This window comes from Osmerus eperlanus, chromosome 14 (assembly GCF_963692335.1).
Source record: "Osmerus eperlanus chromosome 14, fOsmEpe2.1, whole genome shotgun sequence".
NCBI classification, from domain to species: Eukaryota; Metazoa; Chordata; class Actinopteri; order Osmeriformes; family Osmeridae; genus Osmerus; species Osmerus eperlanus.
Genome location: NC_085031.1, coordinates 3,695,294 through 3,713,343, shown reverse-complemented (window position 1 = coordinate 3,713,343; position 18,050 = coordinate 3,695,294). Strand labels below are relative to the sequence as shown.

Sequence of the window (18,050 nt, the reverse complement as noted above, 5' to 3'; positions counted from 1 at the left end):
TTGCCTTAGGCCTCTATGACCATTTGAAATAAACAGGATAACCAATGCCACATTCCGTTCTTTTGTTGTTGTTTCATGTGTGTACAAAAAAAGTCGACTACTGTATCTATGAAGTTGAAAAAACTAATCTGAGGGGAATTAAATTAGTAATAGCCGAGTACTCACTTTCTACAGTACAGTAGTAAGAGAACGGTGTCTGTGTTGTCTGTCATTTTTTGTCATAACTGACTCATATCTAGCAGTTTGCTTATTCAAAGTTTGGCAACTTCTGCTACTTTTGTTTCAATGTAATTGCCAAACAGTCTGTAACCATTTTGTCCTGTCTGACAAGTTAACATGCAAACCATGCAGCATACACAATCTGTTTTTCAGTTTCATTATTGTTTTTAACTGCAGATTGCCCACTGGGAGGACGTGGGCCTTTGAAACAGTTTATTGTGTTTGTTTTTTAAACCTCTACAAAAGAAAATATTTGATTTGACATTGTATCGCTTAATGTTTAACTTTTTCTCATGGTTGTACGATATGTATCATACCAGAGAAATCCAAGATGTCTGGTTCTTGAAGTTTATTTATTGTGCTGTTCATCCGAGTTTGGTCAATACATGCATCTGAATTAGACGTATTATTCTTGTAAGAGCTGTACAAAATCTGTTTTCAAAGTTGAGATATGGTTCCTGCTATAGGCTTTCTAGCCCTTTTGTTCATGAAAAAGTAATATATGTCAACAGAGGACAAACGGTGTCATCCTGAATATGTGGATAAGGTTTTAAAGTCTAAAGATATAGAATATATTACTCTATGTATGACTTTAGCATTTCAGTGTAGCCTATGCATAGTGGGGAACAAGTATTCTTCGAGTATTCAATGATTTTGGTTATTGTAAAATGACATGAGCCTGGCAATAGTTTGTCATAATGATACATAATAATACATTCCCATATTATATGTGGTATATTTTGAATCATCTACTACTGTATATTTGAAATCATATGACATGTATTACTCTTTCCTGTTCGGAAATCTATTCCCAGCTATGAAGCTGAATTGATGGGACTTGCTGACCAACCACAGACACAGTTATTGTAATTGTTTCTTTCTGTCTTGTTTCAAATTGATTTCTCTGACCATCTGCGTGTTCTGCTAGAGCTGTAAAGGGAAACTGTAATCGGAGGACAAATACATGTTTGGAAGGCATTTGCAGCCTCTGTTTGTACACAAAAGTTAAATAAAATCTCCTGTATCTATGTGTAAATGACTGAACCAGCAAACTTTGCAAAACACAACATTTGTCATTGCCAAAACTTATGGCCACAACTGTATAAGCACTATCAGTTAGCTAACCATTTACAGAAACACCACCACACTAACAGGCTAATAAAAATGATCATTGCTGTGATTATAATATTACTAATACAATTAATACAACTAATACAATACATTACTAATACAAATATAAATTGAAAAACATGACTACAGGATTTTTGCATTAGTTTATAATCAGTAAGCCCTACATCAATTATGAAATAGTAGATGCATTGAATGAAGTTGGAAAGGCGAACTCCCAAGTCAATGGGACTTAGCAAAAAAACGAAAAAAACGGATTCACAAAAGTTTTTCTTATGCCTGCTTGTTCCATTTTGATGGGATAAGGAATTAAACTCACGTACACGGACCCCAAATCTTTGCTACATTGACACCAAAGTTTATATAGGGCAGGGGTCGGCAACCCAAAATGTTGAAAGAGCCATATTGGACCAAAAAAACAAAAAACAAATCTGTCTGGAGCCGCAAAAAATTAAAAGCCTTATATATGCCTTATAATGAAGGCAACACATGCTGTAAGTGTCTATAGACCAATTATTTGTTTGTAAACATTCGGGATGCGCGCGCAATGTGCCTGCAGAAAACCGGGAAAGGATAGCCTTTATAATGGTTAGAGAAGTACACGGATTATACAAATAGTACGATTTAAAAAGACCAAAAGGTCGAGAAGGACAGCCTTTAAGAGAAAAGTCGATTCCCCATTGATCTGTCACATCAGAATTTTGATTTGGGTTACGAAAGTCTTGAAATTTGAGTGAGAATGTCGCCCGGTAGACCGCATCTTATGCGGCAGCTATGTCTTCACGTCACAAAGTTCATAATTTTACAGTTTTACAGTCAATTATACACCTTAAAAGTCAAGCAGGGCAGCTTTAAAGAGATATGGGAATTCTGCTTTTAGCCAGCTGGTCCGATTATTTTTGTGATTTGTGTAAAACTGGCAATCTGAGTGAGACTGCGTCCCCGTTACACCTGTACACTGAGTTGTTAGCCTCAGTCAGACTCGGGTCGCTCACTGGCAGTGTGCACAATGTTGTATTTCACTCCATTCTCCACTATAAACGTCAGGGAGGACTGCCTTTTGTAGATACAAGCCTGCTGAAGATAGCCAGCATCTCGGATTTCTTTAATCAAGCCTGTTTCATTCATCATTTGCCTGAGAAAGCGACCTTCGTTAGCCAGGCTAGTTTTGCCCGAGCCAGCCTAGTTTTGCCCGTTATTTGCCTGAGAAAGTGACCTCCGTTAGCCAGGCTAGTTTTGCCCTATCACTCGGTCAGGATATTTAATGTATCGGGGGTCAAGTGACTTTTGTGCATGGACAAATGAAACGTAAATGTATTTGTTCAAAGGACAAGTGCCTCAAAAAGTTAATGTCAAGCTCTGAAATCCAGTGGCCAGAGATATATGATGACCTGATCCAAGTGTATACCTGGGAGAAGTCCGTCCTTTGCAGCCGACATGCGCAGTTGAGCATGCTTGACAGTGGTGTGACGTAGGGTGATAATTGGTCTATATTAGCTATATTACTATCAAAATGATAAGTAGGCTACAAATACATAATGAGCATTCATGCAATCGCACTTTTTCTCTCACTCCCAACTGGGTACTCGGCTGCAAATGTAGCATGCCTTCCCTGGAAATGTCTGTTTCTCTTCTTGTTATTTGACAACTCCTCATTACAAAGCACGCAGGCAAACATGCAGGCAATCTTTCCGCATTGGCAATGAAAGCAAATGATTCGGTCCAAAAACTGTTGACTCCTCTGTTCTCCTCAGCTATCTTTCTCTTTTTCCCTTTGGGATCCATGGCCCATGACATACCCGCCGGTTTGTTTGCAACAGCCACCTGTCTGGCATTACGCCGAGCTGAAAGAAACGTGTGTCGCAGGCTATGACGTAAATCTTCGTTGACAGAAATGTTGAAATAAAATATTTATTATACACATACACATTTTGCTGTAAAAATGTGTATAATAAATATTTTTTCAACATTTCTGTTTTAATAATTAAAACAAAAAATATGTTCACACCATCTTTTTCCATTTTCATATTTTTGAAAAAGCTCCAGGGAGACACTAGGGCGGCGCTAAAGAGCCGCATGCGGCTCTAGAGCCGCGGGTTGCCGACCCCTGATATAGGGTTTCAGAACCGTGTTCTAAAGAGGTCCACAAAAGGTCACGTTATTTAACCTCTAGGGGAGCTGCAATAAGCAAAGATCTGTTTCAGCCAATAACTGTTGATTTGTTTGCCTTAATTAAGTGATTCCTTTGTCTGGTGATATCTTGGGAGATCCCATGGGTGAACCATGTAACAGTAACTGTAACACCAACCGAATTGATGCGACCATCATTTTTGATTCATGAATTAAAAGAAATTACTCCTCCTACAAAGTTTGACCAATCGTCAATATTTGGCACAGATCATCTTGGCACTGCCCCCCCTCCCCCTCCGGCCCCCCAGAAATATAGAATGTAATGTAAATCAGTGTTAAGTAATGTATTCCTCAAGATTATAATTATGAACATTTATTTTACTAATAAATAATCAAATAAAACAGATTTGTGATGGTGGACTCGGACCCTACTGAGTGTGTATACATATGTGTATGTGACGGGGAGTCAGGTGGCGGAGCGGTGAGGGAATCGGGCTAGTAATCCGAAGGTTGCCAGTTAGATTCCTGGTCATGCCAACTGACGTTGTGTCCTTGGGCAAGGCACTTCACCCTACTTGCCTCGGGGGAATGTCCCTGTACTTACTGTAAGTCGCTCTGGATAAGAGCGTCTGCTAAATGACTAAATGTAATGTAAATGTATATATTTCACCTTTATGTAGACTTTTCCTTTAAATATTCAGGAAAATAGATACTGTTTGAACACATTACATGAATAAATAACTATCAAAATATGTAGGAACATACTTATTTTTGGCTTGTCATGGTATTGCCATATGATGAACCAATGTCTTGCCAATTCCTTTTTTTATGTCAATTTGACTTTCTGTAAAGGGGAACTGTTTACTTCCCAAGGTAAAAATGGTGCTGCGCAAGGCACCCCCCCCCCCCCCCACCCCCACCCCCACACACACACAGTATTTTATATTATATGTTCATATTGTTTATATTACATGTTTATGTGAACTTACATGGTGAATAAAGTTATTTCTGATTCTATTATTTGTCCATTTAATTGGGTGTGCTTTGCCTTCGGCAAGGGCACAACCTTTGTTATCTCACATATATATTATTGGGTGTGCTCAAGCCTTCGGCGAGAGCACAACCTTTGTTCTCTCACATATATATTTATTTATTATTGTGAGAATGCTTAACAGCATTCTCACTATTGCTTTTCAACTTCTTAGTTCTTCCGCCGTTTTTTGGCCTTTAACTCGTTCTGCATACTTTAACCGATTCCTACAACTTTTGTATCAAAACGTTCAGCTCCTTCAGGAGATGATGGCTATGACTTTTGGTATTTCTCACTTTTATACTTTTTAAGACATTAAGGTTTTTGTGCAAATTATTCTCCCATTGAAAGTAATGGTAAATCCTTTCAAATCATTAAAAAGCTTCCTCCTCTTTCAAACGTAACTACTTCAGCTTACTTTCAGCTAGAGACACCATTCAACCTTTAAAATGTTCACAAGACATTCAGCTATTCCCAAATGATTCAGCTTTTTCAAATGTTCAGCCAATTTTGAATTATGACAGTTTGAAATACATTAAAATGTTTGCTCCTTCTTGATTTTTATGAATGAGCAGCAAGCAGAGTGGCACACTCTGCTTGCTGCTCTTTTTCTGATATTCAACTAATTTGTCAAACAAATTCCTCTAACGTTCATATAGTTTAACTTACAGAAACAAGTTATACCTTAAAATGTAGGAAAAATTGTCCTCTTTCAGCCAATGTAACTACTAAAGAGCTCACATTTACAGATGTTCAGCTATGAGCCTTGAAGCGAGAGCAGCCTTTCAAATTCTCTCACTAACTTCAATGGAGAGGTGAGTAAAATCAGTCAGAGAAAGCAAGAAGGAACAAGATTTTGAAACTGCCGATAGTCGTATTTCTGACCGCACAGACATATAAAGGACATCTCTGGTTTCGGCAGAGTCTTGGGTCTCGGAAAATATCCTTATATTTTGGATTGGACGTATAGTTTTGCGTCTAGGTCAACTTGTTTGAGGTGTGGATGCTAGGTAAATGTTCGTTTTTCTCTCTGCCTAGCTCGTTAGCTATCACAGCTGCGCCATCACCGTGGCAACCAAACAAACAAGCACCAGGAAAGCAAAAGGAACACGTTTTTGAAACTGCAGGTAGAGTCGTATTTCTGACTGCACAGACATATAAAGAATATCTCTGGTTTCGGCAGAGTCTTGGGTCTCGGAAAATATCCTTATATTTTGGATTGGACGTACAGTTTTGCGTCTAGGTTTTCTTGTTTGAGGTGTGGATTCTAGCTACATTTCTCTTATTCTCTGCCCTCAGCGCGTTAGCAATCATAGCTGCTCCATCGCCGTGGCAACCAAACAAACACGCACCAGGAAAGCAGAAGGAACACGTTTTTGAAACTGCAGGTAGAGTCGTATTTCTGACTACACATACATATAAAGAATATCTCTGGTTTCGGCAGAGTCTTGGGTCTCGGAAAATATCATTAGATTTTGGATTGGACGTACAGTTTTGCGTCTAGGTTATCTTGTTTGAGGTGTGGATTCTAGCTACATTTCTCTTATTCTGTGCCCTCACCGCGTTAGCAATCATAGCTGCACCATCACCGTAACGACAGACACGCACCACTCAGTCTCTCACACAGGTGATTGGTACATTTACTTGACCATGAGAAACACGATTACTAGCAATTGTCGGTTTATACCAATAATACGATTACTCCGTTTACATGTGTAATTAGTTATGCGATTACTCAATAAACGCGTCTACATGATTCTTTTTTATTAATCGTTGTATGCTCCACGGACAAAACTTGCACCATCATCCTTCTGCAACAAAGTGTCGCCGTGTCTTCCTGTATCGGCTCTACTGCTGTATGTTTCATTCCATCAACACATTGAATCCTACTAAGAAAGCCGAGTAAACGCACTCAATGGTAGGCTACATCTGCTACTGCTATTACTATCCCAACTATAATTTCAGCTGTTAAAACGATAATATTCTTGTTCCGACTAGCTAGCCTACTTCTTCTGTTTAACAGTTCAGCTTTCAGCTTCTCCCGCATTGTAGGCTATTTGAGCTCTTAGCTTTGTTAAGATGATGCAGTTCAGCTTCCACACTGCCTCTTTTGTGTGACTCACACATTTTTGAAATTCATTTCAGCTTGCGGGTATTTTCTCATTTCTCACTTTTATACTTTTTAAAATATTAAGGTTTTTGTGCAAATTATTCTCCCTTTAAAAGTAATGGTAAATCCTTTCAAATCATTGTTGGAATGCTGCTCCAGCCCCTTTCAAAAATACCTTTCGGTTGCTTTGAAGCTTCAGCTTATAACTTTCTACTAAATTTTCACTATTTTCAGCTTTTTTAGCATGGTCAGCTATCCCCATTCAGGTTTTCAGCATTCTCACTGCTGTTTCGCAGGAACAGCCGTTTCTAGTTATTATTTATTTTCGCCCCCCTAAGGATCAGTCAATATTTGGACTACATACACAACTGCGGTGTCAAAAGGTTCGTCTTGGTAGCGATTGCGTTGGTTGTATTTTTATTTACGTTCTGTTGCATGGTTTAAGTAGAAATTGCGTTTTTGTGGTGAAAAGTGAAGCTAACGGTGGCTAATTTGCTAGCCACAGTGACTGACGTTACTAACGTCACTACGTCACTAACGTCACGAAAACACGCGTTACTACCTGTAGCAGGTAGTAACATTTGTTTCACATCTGTTAACTTGGGGGATAGCTAGGCTAACTATAGCTTTACTGCAAGGCAGCTGCAGGAACGCCACAAGCAAAGAGGCCAGGGTGATAACTATTTACTCATTTTACTTTGTGATGTGAAACACAATTATGAAATGTAATGTACAATATTAGCTGATATTATTAAGGAAGTAGGCCCACATCTACTTTTGGAAACGGTAGTCTACTATTTCACTGAAGCATTAGCATCATGACATTAGCCTCTGTTGCCCGGGCAACACATACTACAGTGGTCTATGATGCATCTGTTTTCAATCTTTAAAATAAACATTCCTCACAAATACATTTTCGTTGTAGGATTTATTATGACATTACATTACAAGTAAACGATTTGTGGGTGAAATTATCATTACCTGTGGTTTCAAACCAGTGTTGCTCACTGCAACGCTGTACAGTAGCCTACGCGAGACACTACAAAAACATCTACACAGCTGTAGGAAGTCAAACGGCGACAGAACATGTTCGGCACTCCCCTTACTTAAATCAAAAGTCTATATAACTACTAACCTGAACTTCATTGCCACAGCCTAAACGTTGTCAATCTGTTCATGAAAATAATTAATTTCAGCCTAAACCGTACAACGGAACGTTAAATCCAATTCAACCAACGCAATCGCTACCAAGACGAACACAGCAGTAGTCTACTAGTACTGTACCGTAGTAGTACAATTTACCGGGGCAGCTTCTCCACACAGGGCTATATCGCATTTTGCGTTGTTACTGACAATGATCGCTACCAGTGAGCTTTTTATGAATGAGCGATTTTCCACTAAATAAATGTCAAGATTATTTACGTTTTGGGGGGCATATTTTCAGTTAGCAGATGGGACTGTCTGAATCGCGATTCCATCTTCTACTGCCGGGTAACGTCGTAGAATAATCTTCAAAGGGGGTTCTTTATTAATGAATGAATGCAATGAGTAGGCTACATGCCTGAAAATATCACGAGAAGGGAAAAACTTAAAATGACGTTTAAGTCATAGAGATTAGGTCCATTTTTACACCGGTCTGCCAAATTTATTCGTTTTGATTCAACGATGAGCCTGCTTCTTGCAGGGGAAATGAGAAGACATCTATTTCATTCTACACTTCACTCGTATTTTCAGTTGTAAATGAGCCGCAAAAAAATGCTTTTAAATCTATGTAATCTTTATAAATAATAAGTATGCATTTTTATATAAAATATACAGAAATATCAGTTGTAAAAATGTCATTCAAAAATGGACCCCTGTGCAACCGACGCAAGCAATTTCCCCAGAAATTGTACCCTCTCTAGTTATATTTTGTAGTTCTTATTTTATTGTAAAATAATTTGCGTACCTCTTTGCTGCTGTAACACCTACATTTTCCAAAGTAGGTGTAGATAAATGTAGATTTCAATGTAGATCAATAGTGTTATCTTATCTCTTACCTCTTACACACTTGCCTCTTACACACTTAAATACAGACAAAGCACAGTAATAGGGCACGCAACCCTGTTGCAAAGAATTACCACCTATTACTTCCTAATCTATTACTTCTAAGCCCAAGACCTTATTTTGATTGATAAATTGTATTTAGATGAAAAGTGCTCCAGAGTCAGGGATAACCCAGAACAATAATCCAATTCAAAACATACATCTACATGATTCATTGATAAGTACTGAGGAAAGTCAAGCATTACCAGGGAATTTCCTGGTCTTTTAAAAAAATATATAATTTCCTTCCCCCATTCCCATGGTAATTTTTCTCAATGTTATTGGGATAAACCCTACATAAGAGAGGTTATTCCCTGCAAAAACAGTAGGAACAGTTTACATTGAGATTACAATTACTGTAACTACATTGTAAGACCAGAAAAACTGCTAAGTAGTCCCACTTCATTATGGTTTAGTGGTATAAGTTATCAGTGAAGCTTTGTATAAGATGCTCAGATAGTAAATTTGAGTGTGTGAATATGAAGGTGGTAATGTGTCTACAGATAAAACCAAGATCAGCAGATACAAATAATGAGGGAGTCTAAATGAATGACTCACTCAATGAATCTGAATGAAATGAACTGACTGTTTTGTCTTCTTTTAATACGTCTGACTCTGACTGTGTAGGATATTGGACAGAGAGCTGCAGCCCACGAAGAGAGACAACGGTGTCTGTAACATAATTGGCTTGGCTAGCAGCAGTAACATCAAAGTTATCTCCATGTAACATACCGTAGGTCTTGACTCACTTCCTCTACTGCACACAAAGTTCCTTCTGGTTAACATTCTGTGTGGTAATAGTTAGAGCAACGCCATGTCAACATACTGTAGGAGAAAGCAACATTTCCATTTAAGGCCCAACTTCAACAGAGAGACAGTTTGAAGGTGAAATAGTGGTTCTTCAGGGGAACTAAAGTTTAAATATATGCATCCCTTAGATAGAAACCTTGACGGTGAACTCGTCCAAGGTAATTAAAGTGGGCTAATGTCTGTGCAACATTTGTTTCCCAAAAGCTTAAAGGTGTGCAGTCATTAGTTAATGAAAGATAAGGCAATAAAGATACAGTACGTAATGCAAAAACTATGCATGGCAAAGAAATACACAAATGAACCACCTTTTGTAAACACAAAACAATTAGTTATGGTAATAGTTTGAACTATAGAAAGCTGTCTTCATTCCATCAATCATTGAGGGGATGAGACAAGGTCTCTGAGTGGAAAGGAGGAAGAGGTAAGTGGCGGTTTGTGAGAAGCATACTGCCCTCTTGAGCAACACAATAAAGGGTGAGGCTTCACCTTTTTCTATAAATACACAGCTACTGGTTAGATATAACACTAGACTGATCTTCCAATTCATGCAGTTGTAAAAGACTCACACAGGTAAGAGAACTTAGCCTTACACTTAACTTACTTTACAGATGAGGGTCATAGTTATTTTTTATTTATGCATGAACATCTAACTCAAAGTAGATTGGTAGGTTGTGTTCAAAGCTGTGTCTACTGTTTATGTATGTATGTGTATGTGTGATTATAAAGCAATTTTTGTCATAGTTGTTAAATACAGGTGGTATATATATGTATTTTTTGCTTACAACTTGTTTCTTTGGTATTCTTTGGTATATTATTGGTTTGACCTAAGAGTCTTCTTGAGGAACTCAGATGGCTGAGCGGTTAGGGAATCGGGAATAAACCCAGCAGGTTGCTGGGTTTATTCCTGGCTGTGCCAAATTACCTTGTGTCCTTAAGAGTCGTGTAAGGTAATGTAACTCCCAGTTATGGCATCTCAACACCATTTCTTATCATTATTTCAGAGATGAATCTCCTTCCCTCTCTCCTTCTGACGTTGGGCTTGGCGCTGACACTCAACTACTCTGTCCTATCAGGTAGGAAACATAAACAGACAGGCCACATTTCCTAATCTCATGTGCATATATCATATATATTAGACATATTTTGCTTATCATGGTCAACAGAGGCAAGCTTGGGCAGCCCCTTCATACAAAGTGCACTGGAGGAGGCAAAGAGAATTGTGGACGATGCCTATAAGTACTCCAGAGAGAAGTGAGTGAAGCCAGGTTTCCATCTTCTATTTGCATAATTGTCTTAGTACTTCGAATCTGTGTTCAGCAACTATGTGTCTGGCAAAATATCGCAATGCGCATCGTTTTGATCCTAGTTGTGGTCAATTCAGGCAAAACATTTCTGGGTTTCTAAATATTTCAGCTTTTTGTATTCCTGGCAGAGATTAATAGATACACAGCGGAGTTTGGCCATGTTATATCAATGATATGTGTGTGTTTGTTTGTGCCTCAGGAGTCTGGCCAAAGTGCGTAGCGAGTCAGTCAAGCCTTCAGATGTGCTACGTCTTTACAAGCAACCGCGCAGAGACACACGGTCCGCCGTGAGAGCTGCAGACTACATGGAGAACACCCTGAGACTGATCAAAGCCAATGTACACCATGCACACAAACGCTCCATCAACGTAATTAATGCAACAGGTCAGTTAGACATAGGCATGCAAACAAACAGAGAAACACACACGCTGACGTATCGGGCACTCACACACATACTAATAATCTTTTCCTGTCACTTCAGATATACTCTCAGACGAGGATCTTGAAACCATCGTCAGAGTAACTGGCTGTGCGGCCAGAGTAAGGCCTCCATCCTGTCGTTCCACCCCCAACGTCGACAAGTATCGCACAGCCACAAGTATCTGCAACAACTTGTAAGGGTTTGTTTACACATGGCAGGTTAGGTTAAATTAAAACCAACTCTGGTGCGATTGCGCTGTTCATTTTAACAAGTGTGAACACTGCCATCCGAATCTTGGTGCATACCAAACAAGCGTACCGAGACCGCCTGAATAGTGGGTCTCCAAACAAACCTTATCTGTATGCCTTTTATTTAGGTTCGGTGTAAAAAAAAAATGCCAGTGTGACCGCAAAGCGAACCAGGACTAAATGAATAATTTTATTTTCTGGTCCGAACTAAGAGAACAAAGAGAACCAAACTTCAAGTGTGAACACGACCTATAGACCTCTTATAAGAGCAACCACATGATCTTTTTTTCAGACTTCAAAAGCTAAACAAATATAATAATTTTCATGCATTTAAGGGTACCAACGAATTTGTGTGGTTATGGCTGTTTTTTTGAGGAAGAACAGCTGAAGTTTAAGGATGTTTCTTTGAACCTTGGCCACTGAAACCTCACTGCACATTTTGAAAACCTTAACCGCAGTTTCTAAAGTTAGGTTTCTCAATGTCTATTTTCCAGGAAGAACCCTTTCTTCGGAGCCTCCAACACCCCCTTCACACGCCTGATACCTGCCCAGTATGACGATGGTGTCTCTGAGCCTATAGGCTGGGACCAAAATAAGAGGTTTAACAACTTCGTGCTTCCTCTGGTATGACTGCAGAAGCAGAACTTAGAAATGAAAGCAAGATATCACCTTTAAATGTCACAAACTGGTAGGCTAATTAATACACCTGGGAAAAAATGAGTTTTTTTCTCTGCCGTTTGTTCTCAGGTCAGGGAGGTCTCAAACCTCATTGTGAACACAACGGATGAGGCCGTGGAGAGCGATCGAGAGTTCACCCATCTCGTGACCATGTTTGGCCAGTGGAATGACCACGACCTGACATTCACGCCTTTCTCCCCTAGCATCCGCTCTTTCAGCAATGGCCTGAACTGCGACGACAGTTGTGAGCGCTCAGAACCCTGCTTCCCCATCCCAGTCAGTGACTTACACTACCCACGTTTTGAATACATCTCAAGTTTGGAAGGGGGCTTAATTGTGTATAAATGGGGCATCCTAAATTGTAAACACTCAGTTCAACGATTTTGCCATTAACCATATACCGTCCTCCGGGAGCAGATTCCACGGCGGGACCCTCGCATTCCCTTTGGCCCCAACAACTGCATCCCTGTCTTCAGATCTGCACCTGTCTGCGGCACAGGAAACACAGCCTACATGTTTGGCGGTGTGAGCAATAAGAGGGAGCAGATCAATGCTCTAACGGCCTTCCTAGACCTAGGACAAGTGTATGGTTCAGAGGAGGAGCTGGCTTTGAAGCTCCGTAACCTGACCGATGACGGCGGCCTTATGCGCGTCAACACCAACTTTACAGACAACGGGCGGGAGTTGCTACCCTTCTCCACCCTAAAGAGCAACATGTGCGCTACGCGCAAAAGGATCACCAATGACACAAATGCCAAGGAGGTGCCCTGTTTCATTGCAGGTTGGTAGATCTCAACTGTGTCTCTCTTAAAATATGCTAACACCTTTTAGTCAACCACAAACTTAACTTAAACAACCAGAAACTGAAGGCAGAGACGATTTAAAACATCTAGGTTCAGTAGTTGGCTGTGGACAATTGTTAATTGGAACTATTACAATGATGGTGCCTGTGACTATTCAAGTTGATGTTTAAGTCACTTTCTTTGCCCCAGGTGATGCACGTGTGGATGAGAATATCGCCTTGACATCCATTCACACACTCTTTGTGCGTGAGCACAACCGCCTGGCTCGTCAGCTGCGTAGCATTAACCCACAGTGGGACAGTGAGACACTCTACCAAGAGGCCCGCAAGATTCAGGGCGCCTACGCCCAGGTAACCCATGCACACACACGCGCTTGCACATGCACACAGTTTTTCTTCTCATGTTTACTTTGATCCTCTTTAAGTATTTTGAAACCTTTTCAAACATGCATTCATGCACATTATCTCTCCGTCCCCTTATCAGATTTTAGTCTTCCGGGACTACCTGCCTCACATTGTGGGCCCAGATGTGATGAACCGTGAGCTAGGTCGCTATCCTGGTTACAATGAGGCTATTGATCCAAGTATCGCCAACGTGTTTGCTACGGCTGCATACCGCTTTGCCCACCTCGCCATCCAGCCCGTGGTGTTCCGTGTTGACCAAAACCTCAATGAGAATCGTAGTTTTCCCAGCGTACCTCTATTTGAGGCCTTCTTCACCCCCTGGAGAGTGGTGTTTGAGGGTAAGTGACGGCAGGGGCTATGGATGAACTGCCTGTCAGATTTATATCACCTGGAAGTGTGAAACCTTTTATACCGTTTTTCTCTCTCTTTCTCTTCCTTTAGGTGGTATTGACCCTCTACTCCGTGGTTTGATAATTCGTCCGGCCAAATTGGGTACTCAGGACCACATGATGGTGACCGCTTTGAGGGATAGACTGTTCCAGTTTGTTATGCACATAGCTCTGGACCTGGCCTCTCTAAACATGCAGAGAGGACGTGACCACGGACTGCCCGGTACACACCTCCTTCTCCATTCCCACTTATAAACTCACTCATTCCGTTTCCTCCGGAATTAAAACCCACAGCTGACACTCACCTCCCTCTATTGTTTATAAGAATTAACAGTCCATCAGGCCTTTTCCAGTGCACAGCATAATCTCTTTTCTTACACATTCTGGCATATACATTCTGTAAAAGGCATTCCATTCTGTTCTATTGTTAACTATTTAAATAAAAAATGAAATCATCATTATAGTATAGAATAAAAGAAAATGAATCGAAACATAACTGTACATTTACAGTATATACCAACTTACACTACCTGTTCCCTTTAAGGTTACAACACGTGGCGCCGGTTATGTGGGCTCTCTGAGCCCCAAAATGAACGCGAGTTGGCACAGGTCCTGAACAATGCTGCACTGGCCCGCAGGCTTCTACAGCTTTATGGCACACCAGCCAACATTGATGTTTGGCTGGGAGGCGTGGCCGAGCCCTTTGTTCAGGATGGACGTGTGGGTCCACTCTTCGCCTGTCTCATAGCCAACCAGTTTAAGAGGATTCGCCAGGGAGACAGGTAAGGGTTTTGCGTGCATCTAAATGTATGATGTATTATGAGGCTGTGTTTCACCTGTTACTGTATTGCTGTTGCCAGGCTGTGTTTCATCTGTTACTGTATTGCTGTTGCCAGGCTGTGTTTCACCTGTTACTGTATTGCTGTTGCCAGGCTGTGTTTCACCTGTTACTGTATTGCTGTTGCCAGGCTGTGTTTCACTTGTTACTGTATTGCTGTTGCCAGGCTGTGGTACGAGAATCCAGGCGTCTTCAGCTCAAGGCAGAGAGCTTCCCTGATGTCCGTCTCTTTGAGTCGGATCATCTGTGATAACACTGGAATCAACATGGTCCCCCGCAACCCCTTCCTCATTAGGTCGATGTCAAACCCTCTTGTCAGCTGCAACGGCCTCCCTTCCCTCAACCTCTCACCCTGGAGAGAGAGACCCTGTGAGACAGGTAAATGGCCACTGGAGAAGGTTTTGTTTCATCCCTTGCATTTACTCTAAATTCTATCAGCAAGCAGCGGGTAACTTTTCCTTTGTTTCAAATCTGTATTCCCATTTTAATATACAATGATCCTATGATAGAGAGCACAGAGGTTGTCTTCAGGGCTCATGTATTTGTGTTTGGTCTTGCAGGCTCAACAGGCAGTTGCAAGAATGACATCGAAAATGAGGTCAGATTCTGAGTGACGTGAAGTAATTTAAGAAAGCACAACATATACAGTCAAATCAAATCTTTTGGTGGTGAAAGGTTGCTGCAATCTGATGGTTCTATTTATTTAGAAGTGCACTTTATGAATCAAATGAATCAATATTTTAATAAATATGATAGATTATTATTATCCTAATCCCACAGATTGTTTACAAGGACCTGCTGGGCCCCCAGGACCCCCAGGAGAACGAGGTAGTTCTTTATTCCAAAAAGATTATCAATGTATCGGTCCAATATATTTTAAGTCGTAGTTAATATCACACATTGTGTAAAAAGCCTACTGTAAACATGATATATATCAAACAATATATATTTTTTCATTTAATGTGATAAGTACTATGACCTTGACATTAAGAACTTGACATAAACTGTCCATAACTCCCATCTACTCCTTGGTGATTATCCCCAGGTCCTGAAGGCATGAGAGGTCCCTCCGGACACCCTGGTTCCAACAGCAACGATACCCAGCAACTAGGGATGGGCGTATATAAAAAATATATATATCTCGATAATGTAAAATGTTAAGCCTAGTTTCCCTCTTCTTAGGCTTTGAGGAACCTGTCAGTAGGTTAGTTAGTTTCATTAAAATATAAGTGATATTGCGCTGCACTCGAGAGCCTATACGATTTGTCTGTCGTGCTACATGTAAAATCTGAATGATTGTCTCACGAAAATAGACGTAATGTTGAGCTGCACTTGAGAAACAATGTTGATGTTGTGCTACACTGTCCTATGATCGGAACGAGGGTAATATGTGAATTATGTTGTAGTTGCGACTGCTGTTATCATAGTCACTGTCTGGTAAAAGCGAGCATCCTTCTTTGTATTCATTTGTACGAATCACTTTTAGTAGAACTATTCACTTTTGCTTCTTGATTACTTGCTATTAGAGGCTACTTACTAAATGCACTATATGCCAATTGTAATAGAATCGTCTGATAAATGAGTATAGCTACATTATTTTAGGTCCCTCCTACCAGAATTCAACTTCTATTTCCCTCTCAGTAAACTACTTGCCACACAACTGTTTTGTGTTTACAATCATATCCATTTTATAGATCCTGCTTCCCACAGCCTTGTTAGTATCTTCCTATTTGCAATGTACAGTGCTTCCTTTGTGAATGGCTAGTGAAAAACATCTAATAAATGATGACATTTTGATTGGTTCCATCACATTTATTTTTAAACAAAAAACTATGATGATATATTTAACGAAAGGTAGAAAAAAAGAAAGAAATAGAGTGATAATTTAAATAAGAGTTTTAACAAGTTTGAGGCTTGATCATGAAAACAGGTCAGGACTGTTTACGGCAGGCAGCACAGACATATTCCTCTGTCAGTTGGATTGCACAACACTGATGGAACCATCTGAGGCAGCTGTAACAGCCAACCTGAGATTTTGGATAAACATTAAGACGATTTTGTGGAATGATAATGAATGATCAAACATTAGGAATGGCAAAAACTGGCACTGTCACCTATAATAACATTACCTCTTATACAAAGAAATACCAATGCTTCATTATAAATGTATCTAGTAGTGAAAAAGTATTGTATTCAATACCAGTTTACAAGCTATTACCCAGTTAGTGTCACCATCCAGATTGTCCCCGCATAGTTGGAATGTGTCAGATGTATAGTCCCAAAATATGGGGGGGGCGGGGGGATTTCGGCAGGTATGAAAAACAGTGTTGCCAAAATCCTACTCCCCTTCTAACTTTTACATTTTTGCAACTAGTATCAAAAGCTTTTTATGACACACTTTATGAAAAACAGTGTTGCCAAAATCCTACTCCCCCAGTAAGTTAAAAAGAAATACTGAATTGCTGCATCATTAAATAGTTGATTCAAGTAGCAGTTGGTTTTTAGGATTGTTAAATTGGTGAGGTAGCGTGCGAGATAAAGAGAACTCATACACAGTAGCCTACTGCAATGCATAACTCATAGCTCAAGTTCACCACATAATTTATTGATCCTAGAGGTTCACCAGGAAATTCAATGGGGCCTACCTGGAGTTGTCTGTTGAAAAGATACAGATCTGAATGCATCGTGGGATTTATAAACAGGAATTTAGCACCGCCCACAAAAGATTTTGGTCGGGAAGTTGGGTCTGGGGTCGCTAGGTTGGGGAAAAACTATGTCTGAACAAGAGCTGTTCGGACCAATAAAATTGGGCTTTATACGATGATGGACAGATGATCAACAGTAACGTAATCAACCACGTCACCAAAGAGCGCTTGGGTTGAATTCGTTTTCAACAAATAACATACTACGTTGCTCTGATTGGTTGTAGGTCTATCCAATTGAGCGAAGAGGCATTTTTTTCCGGGTTCGGTTGAAACACGCCCCATACTCACAGCCCAACGGAGCGGTATCAGACTCGATTAGAGGAAGAGGACTAGAACTAGAATTATGAGTATGACAAAGTCAGGCTAGGTTAATATATCACGATAGAAATGGTTGGTTTTTAATATATGACCTACTATCATTGAAATGAATACACAATAAATGTCGACAATTCGAACCTTCTGTCTGGTAGGGCAGGAGATGCCCTACTATTTGATTCAAATCGGTGATTTTTTTTGGGGGGGTGACTATTTATGAGTGTGGTGGATCACTAGGCCTATATGAAACGGGCGATTGTAATCTACTGCCCTTCTGCTTGTTTAAGGTCCAGGGTGGCTCGTCATTATTAACACACACGGTTTAGCATATCATTAGACACAGAGTAATTCTAACCTTCTAAACTACTGGTATGACAGGAGGTGCCAGCTACTACTTGATTCAGATGGGTGATTTTTTGGGGTAATTTAGGCT

At 40.2% G+C, this 18,050-nt stretch overlaps 1 protein-coding gene across 1 annotated transcript; it reads left to right on the top strand.

Annotated features, from left to right (window-relative positions):
• Nucleotides 1-10,031: 10,031 nt before the first annotated feature.
• Nucleotides 10,032-16,385, top strand: LOC134034166 (myeloperoxidase-like). Its single transcript, XM_062478537.1, has 16 exons — nucleotides 10,032-10,082; nucleotides 10,514-10,585; nucleotides 10,676-10,763; nucleotides 11,016-11,200; nucleotides 11,298-11,430; nucleotides 11,980-12,109; nucleotides 12,233-12,439; nucleotides 12,581-12,944; nucleotides 13,156-13,316; nucleotides 13,450-13,708; nucleotides 13,812-13,982; nucleotides 14,304-14,541; nucleotides 14,764-14,975; nucleotides 15,158-15,195; nucleotides 15,378-15,425; nucleotides 15,643-16,385. The coding sequence occupies exons 2-16, from the start codon at nucleotides 10,516-10,518 to the stop codon at nucleotides 15,655-15,657; spliced, it is 2,319 nt and encodes a 772-aa protein (XP_062334521.1). The 5' UTR covers nucleotides 10,032-10,082; nucleotides 10,514-10,515; the 3' UTR covers nucleotides 15,658-16,385.
• Nucleotides 16,386-18,050: the final 1,665 nt, after the last annotated feature.

Coding starts and splice junctions, on each gene's coding strand:
- LOC134034166 (XM_062478537.1), top strand. CDS start 10,516: ATGAATCTCCTTCCCTCTCTCCTTCTGACGTTGGGCTTGGCGCTGACA. Junction 12,945..13,155: donor GGTGCCCTGTTTCATTGCAG/GTTGGTAGATCT, acceptor TCTTTGCCCCAG/GTGATGCACGTGTGGATGAG. Junction 14,542..14,763: donor AGGATTCGCCAGGGAGACAG/GTAAGGGTTTTG, acceptor TGCTGTTGCCAG/GCTGTGGTACGAGAATCCAG.